General features: G+C 34.6%; 1 protein-coding gene across 1 annotated transcript; it reads left to right on the top strand.

Moving 5' to 3' along the window:
- The first annotated feature begins 399 nt into the window (after window positions 1-399).
- On the top strand, window positions 400-7,050 carry LOC130811148 (probable rhamnogalacturonate lyase B). The gene is made up of 15 exons (XM_057677331.1): window positions 400-869; window positions 2,562-2,683; window positions 2,770-2,820; window positions 2,936-3,055; window positions 3,302-3,421; window positions 3,507-3,648; window positions 3,806-3,976; window positions 4,098-4,253; window positions 4,362-4,468; window positions 4,558-4,648; window positions 5,087-5,228; window positions 5,403-5,559; window positions 5,931-6,047; window positions 6,324-6,447; window positions 6,648-7,050. Exons 1-15 carry the CDS (start codon window positions 714-716, stop codon window positions 6,894-6,896), a joined length of 2,025 nt encoding a protein of 674 aa, XP_057533314.1. The 5' UTR covers window positions 400-713; the 3' UTR covers window positions 6,897-7,050.
- The last annotated feature ends 296 nt before the right edge of the window (window positions 7,051-7,346 follow it).

Consider the following 7,346-nt stretch of genomic DNA (forward strand, 5'->3'; position numbering starts at 1 on the left):
TCTCATAATAAAACCGTCTCTTCCAAGTTTTTGTGTAAAAACATAATTTTTAATTCTTAAGTTTTCTATTTCTCATCGCCTTGTTTTGTTTATCATCATCATAATTAATTCATAAGATATAATTTTATTACACAATCAGCCCGTTTGGTATGTGGTAATAAACGGAGTTAATGAGAATGAAAAACTAGTGTAATTTTGATTCAAAAATATCTTGAATACCTTGATGAGTCATGCTTGTTTAACTTCAATTATCTCATTTTCTTCGTAAAATTCATTTCAATGCATTATTAAGAGAATAATATGAAACTTTTAATGAAATTTTACGCCATAAATTATTTTTAATACAACCATTTAATAATACTCCAAACCAAATGGGCCGAATATTCATTTTGCCCCTACAAAAGAAAAACAACAGCATGCATAAATCCATCCTTAAATCAAAATCAAAAGTCGTTAAATTTTGCAAAATCTTGGATTGAACGCCCACCAAGCGATTGGCGACGAAGTTAAGAGTTGCCATTAAAATAACCTAAACAACCCAGAATTGTGCTTTAAAGACATACATTATTGATGCTTTAATTCTAGTCCTAATTTTACTTTTTCTCTATATATCAGGCCATCTATCATATTATACATTAAATTAGAGGCAATTTATTCGTAATTGAAGAAGATCATAATTTAATTTTTCTGGGAAAGAAGTGTAGATAGGAATAATGACGAAAGGGAGACTATGGATGTGCGGTGGATGCTGTGGAAATGGAGAAGTTGAACCGGGTCCGGGTCCGACTCCGACTCCGACTCCGGGTCCCGGCCCGGCCCCTGATGTACCTACGGATCAACCTGTAAAACTTCAAATCCTCGATCGTTATGTAAGTGTCGGTGCTTTACCATTTTCTTATTGAAGTACTTTTTTTTTACTCGTATTTTATGTTATACTCCCCATGCACCAATAAAAATGTCCTATTTGCTTGGATACGGATATTAATAGTGGTGTGGGGTCCATTAAAAAGGTGATAGTTGGGTAAATAGTAAAGGGTAATAGTTGGATAAATAGTAAAGGGTAAGTAGTGAAAGGTAATTAGGTAAGTAAGGTACATGGGACTATATTCGTAATTACTTGTGTGAACTAAGAATATTTAGGTAAAAAAAGATGGACAAAAATAAAATTGGGATAATTGATATGGATTTGCCAAAAAAGGAAATGAGAAATTTATATTGACGTTGAGGAAGTATTATATTTCGACATAGATTCTTGTCTTTTTAATATGTTTGGAATGTTTTTGGGTTTGTTTATTTGTTGCTTTCCTTGTAGAGTAACATGCAAATTTCCTTACTTTTAAATGTTATCCTTCTTTTGGTGTTTTACATTAATCGAGATCCGGACCATGATTTGTGTAATATATACTTTCCTTGTAACACCAATTGCCCCTATAATAATCAGTGGAAAAATTAAAAAAAATGAGTAAAATAGTATTTATGCGAAAGTAGTAGAAATGTGTAGTTGAGAATTTACTTAGTATAGGTCATAGCCATAAGTAAAAATAAGGTAAATTTAATTGGACAAATTAAAAAAGAGAGTGAGTTAAATTTCCAACGATAGAAAGAGTACAACAAAAGAGTGGTAGCCGTTTAGGACTAGTACACATGTATAGACATATATTGATCGGCCTGCTATATACTAGTATCGTAAATTTGTCCATGCTTATATGATACTCCATTTTATTTTGTCTTTGTTATTAACAATGATATATTATGAGGGTGTATATGTCTTTGTTACTGGCAAATCCTCAAGACAAGAATCATTTTTTGAGAAACAAAAATTCAGACCATGGTCACTTAATCCATTAATTTCCTTGCGAATCGCAAATAAAAAACAAAGAATTATGTTTGGTATTGGGCTATTAGGGTCATTTTGAACAAATCGCGAATTCAAAAAGCGAATTGACTAGCGAATTATGTTACACTGATTCAGACTAACCGCGTTGTGCATGTATAAAGAGAAGGTAACTCGAATATCAAACTTGCATTAAGAAATTAATTGGCATAAAGAAATAAAAGTAAAAATCCTTGGTTGAAAAGCAAGACATTTTGTATGAACCCAAATGAGTTAAGATTAGTTATGAAGTGTTGTTAAAGCTAAGATAATTTCTTTGCTAAGCATAAATATATTTAATACAAAATTTAGATATAAAATACCAATTTAACTACTTTAGATTATCTTTCTTAACGCTGCATCTATCTAAACCAAATGTCACTATAGTGTCCAATTCTGTACTGTTTTGAAAGAAACTAGGTTGTGGGCCCAACCAGCGTTCCATGGTGGTCCCTGGTTTTTTCTATAAGGGTCCTCAAAATTGATTATAATAATGAAACAAAACGAAAAAAATGGGTGATATTTAACATTTTAATTTATAATTTATAGCAAGGCCTAGACACTCTCAGACCCCTTAATTGGTCCGCCAATGCAAGGATTGCAACATGCTCTTGGTCTTTTCATTATTTGATCTATATGCTTAACAATGAAATTCTATATTTCATGGAACTTAACTAAAACCTTGCAGGTTGTACTGGACAATGGCATTGTTCGAGTCACATTGTCAAATCCTCAAGGAATCGTTACTGGAATTGCTTATAATGGCATCGACAATTTGCTTGAAGTTCGAAATGTAGAAGATAATAGAGGGTTAGCATTAATTAGCTTTGTACAATCTGTGTGAATACCCGTATTTTTGCTTGTCTTATGACATGGAAACTGCACTATGTATGCAGGTATTGGGACCTTGTTTGGAATGATGATACTACGCCAGGGACATTTGACATGTTTGTATCATCTTTACGATTTTCCAATACTGTTTAGATTTTTTTGCTGGAAATTAAACTTGATCGAAATAATGATCGAAATGTTTGACAACGGGTTTTTTCTGCTGATGTTCAGGATAAAAACAACAAAATTTCAGGTCATTGTGCAAAATGATGATCAGGTTGAAGTTTCTTTCAGTAGACAATGGGATCCCTCACTCAAGGGCAAGCTTGTTCCTTTGAATATTGATAAAAGGTCTCCATCTACTATTGTTTATAACCACTGTCACATGATTCACTAAACTCCTCGCGGATCGCGAATCCAAAAAAAGCCAATTACGGTCAGTTTGGGCTATTTTAGGGTCATTTTAAGCGAATTGCGAATTTAAAAAGTGAATTAACTAGGCGAATCATGTTACATGGTTTATAACAAATAGTTTCATATTGCACTTAACTTATTGTAAAATTCGTATTCCTTATCATGGTGATCACATATATTTAGGTTCATTATGTTGCGTGGCTCATCCGGTTTCTACACATATGCAATTTATGAGCGGATGAATGATTGGCCTGGCTTTAGTATGGGTGAGACTAGGATCACCTTTAAGCTCAACAAGCAATGGTATAAGAAACCTACCTATTGTGTGTGTGTGTATGCACAAGAGGAGACGATAATGAGTGAAAAATGATGTCGTGTTTTGTATCAGGTTTCACTACATGGCCCTTGCAGATAACAGGCAACGGTTTATGCCTTTGCCTGATGATAGAATGCCCGGAAGATGTCAAACACTTGGCTACCCCGAAGCTGTCTTGCTTACGAATCCTATAGAACCGAACCTCAAGGGAGAGGTACTGATTACTCTTCTTTATTTCATATAGATAAATAATGTTATCCAGACCCTGTTTTCAAGCGGGATTTTGGGTTAATGATGAAATAAATAATGTTGATGTCTATTTTTCAAAATTAGGCTTCTTGTTGAGTAATTTAAATTGTTATTTCTTCTAGGTTGATGACAAATATCAATATTCATGTGATAACAAAGACATTTTAGTCCATGGTTGGATTAGCACTGATCAAGCTACAGGGTTTTGGCAAATTACACCTAGCTTCGAGTATCGTTCTGGTGGACCAGTCAAACAAAACTTGACGTCCCACGTGGGCCCTACATCGTTATCTGTAAGTGAAAATAAAGTTCATGCTACCAAATAGTTTAAAAACATACTGTGACCATAACAATGTTGAACTTTATTCTGGTTTTAGGTGATCTATAAAATGTTGCGAATTATTCTGATTTCAGGTGTTTTACAGCGGCCATTATGCTGGGGATCCTCTAGTACCAAAATTTGCCGATGGGGAGGCATGGAAAAGGGTGTTTGGCCCGGTTTTTATATACTGCAATTCCTGTCCAAAGGATGTTGATTTTCATCTGCTTTGGGAAGATGCTAGACAACAGGTTAACCGATATAATACTTTGAAATCCTACTTTCATCTATTTTTTAGGTATTAGAAATGAAAATTGTGTATTTTCTAACAGAAATTGTTTCGGTTTGGTCTTGTTTAGTTTGTAGTTGAGGCTGATAATTGGCCATACAGTTTCCCAGCATCAGAAGATTTTCCCAAACCTCAGCAGCGTGGTACTGTCGGTGGCAGACTACTAGTTCGAGACAGGTTTTCTATATACTTTTATCATTACTAAAACTATTTTTCATATTTATTCTTTGTAATTTGCTACGACTCCTGATTACATTCTTTTTCAGATATGTTAGTGACGATCTTATACCAGCCGGTGGAGCATATGTTGGGTTAGCGGTACCTGGAGCACCTGGATCATGGCAAACCGAAATCAAGGTAATGTATTAGCTATCTCACTTACTAGAATATAATCAAGAACCAATTCTTCTCACCTTCTATTTTTAGTTCACCCTTTTGCAATTCTGTAAGCCAAATACAGTAAGTTATTGGTTTCATTTTCTGGAATTATTTGCGAATTACAACCTTAAAGTTTAGGCTATTTGCAAATTATAGACACCAAAGTATCAATATCTATAGCATTCAGGCCAAATCACAGCATTCCGAGCATTTTAGTGGTCCAAATTTGGTTAACTAGTCGGAATCTTGTGATTTGGCCTGAATGTTGTAGACATTGATACTTTGGTGGTTGTAATTCGCCAAAAAATAAGATTGAGATTGTAATTCGCAAAAGGCTTAAATTTTAAGGCTATAATTCGCAAATTATTCTATTTTCTTCTAAAGATTGAATCACTGTCAAAATGTTCAACTTTCCAGGGTTATCAGTTTTGGACTACAGCTGATGATAACGGCTATTTTTCAATCAAAGGCATACGAGAAGGAGATTATAATCTTTACGGTTGGGTTCCTGGAGTCGTTGCAGACTACAAATGTGATGCTCTCATTACCATAACAGCTGGTATGAGCTTTCATCTTTACATTAACACTTGAAAATCAAAGCCAGCTCATGGAGTTGTGGTAGGCTTCCACGGACCAGCCCTGGGGTTGCTTTTGAGAAAGAATATTGGTGAAATCCATATATATATGTATAAAAATACGAGTTCTTTATTTTATGAATCGAAATGATTTTCAGGATGTGATACACAAATGGGTGAATTGGTATATGAGCCTCCTAGAGATGGACCAACCTTGTGGGAAATCGGAATTCCTGATCGTTCTGCAGCAGAATTCTATGCTCCTGATCCTAATCCTAATTTTGTCAATCAATTATATGTCAATCATCCTGACAGGTTAGCTTAAATCTTTTGAATATTACTCTATTCGCTAAAATAGTTATCAAATGAACTGTTTGGTGACTAACAAGGGGCGAAAGGTTGATCGAGCCATAAAACTTTTCATCCCAAAGACCACATAAAAATGATTTATATTTCTCATACTATATTGTTTTGGGTGTAAGAGGGTCACAAACGGTTGGGGTTAGAGTATAAACATACATTGGGCCACAACCATCTGCTTAAACTTTTGGTTGATTAAGTTCCTTGCAGGTAACAATGAGATCTAATAGCTAGTCTTGGGTGCCACTTCTACAAGACATAACCCGATGTACTAACTAACACCTACCGTTAGACTATGTATTTACCATTTGCATAATCTTTGATAGGTTTCGGCAATATGGATTGTGGGAGAGATACTCAGAATTATACCCTAAAGAAGATTTAGTTTACACAATTGGTGTTAGTGATTTTCAAAAGGATTGGTTCTATGCTCAAGTTACTAGGTACGTGTTTAAACTCTCCATCAAATCAAGTGCGATTTACGTGTGGTAAAAGTCTTGTATTTCCCAATTATTGTACTTGATTGTACTAGTCAAGTAAAACTACTTATTATTAATATCTTTTAAGATTAATGCATATTAAAATAGCGTGGATCAAGTTCATACAAGACTTTCTCTTACATGAGACGTCTGTTTCATGCACATTTTTTGGCTACCAAGTACTCATTTTAGCGAAATGTTTGTAGAACTTTATAAAATTTTAACCACATTGTGACACAGGAAAACAGAAAATGGGTATACAGGAACAACATGGCAAATCAAATTCAAACTGGATAAGGTAGACGGAAAGGGCATCTACAAGCTGAGGTTGGCTATTGCTTCTGCAACTCTTGCTGAAGTTCAGGTAAAAGTCTCATTTTCATGTTTTCATTATTCACTGTTATTCGATCACGACTTCCACGTGATGAGGGTATTGGTCTGCCTTCTTTCCATTTCCCCAGACCCTGCCTTGAGCGGGACTCATTGGGATTATGATGATGATTATTTACTGTTATTACTCATTTTATTCGTTGTTCATATGGTGAAATTGAAATTTGTAAATAGGTACGGTTAAACAATCCAAATGCAAATCGACCCATTTTTACAACCGGATTAATAGGGAGGGATAACTCGATAGCAAGGCACGGCATTCATGGCTTATACTGGTTCTATAGTGTAGACATACCGGGCTCTAATCTTGTACATGGAGATAATACTCTGTTCCTGACACAACCTCGGAACCAAAGTCCCTTCCAGGGGATAATGTATGATTATTTAAGACTTGAAGGTCCTCCTACTAGTGCTGCCATATAATAAACTCTTGTGTTTTCCACTATTATATTTCTAGCGGCATATTAGGTTGATGAAAGATGTATTTTTAATTTTTATTAAATGGTATAAAGTTGTAACTGGTATGAACAATTAATAATGTGATCAATAAAACTTGAATGATTCAAGATGCTCAAAATTTGAAGATCGTTGAGGGTTTATATGTCTTTGATTTTTTACTCTATACATTATGAGTAGAGGTAATTTAAAACAGATTTGATATCCAATGTTTATCCGACCTTGTAATCGATTGTAATTGAATCTGATTTGACTTGACTTCAAAATGAATTTAAAACCATGTAAAAAACAATGTGGACTCAAAACTCGATTTCGAACTGACTCAAAATACGTGACTCGAAATCGGCTTAATGACCCGAATGAATATCTGCAATTGTGACCATTAAAAAGCCTGTTTCATCTTTGCTATGTTGCGCT

Source organism: Amaranthus tricolor, chromosome 4 (assembly GCF_026212465.1).
Source record: "Amaranthus tricolor cultivar Red isolate AtriRed21 chromosome 4, ASM2621246v1, whole genome shotgun sequence".
NCBI classification, from domain to species: domain Eukaryota; kingdom Viridiplantae; phylum Streptophyta; class Magnoliopsida; order Caryophyllales; family Amaranthaceae; genus Amaranthus; species Amaranthus tricolor.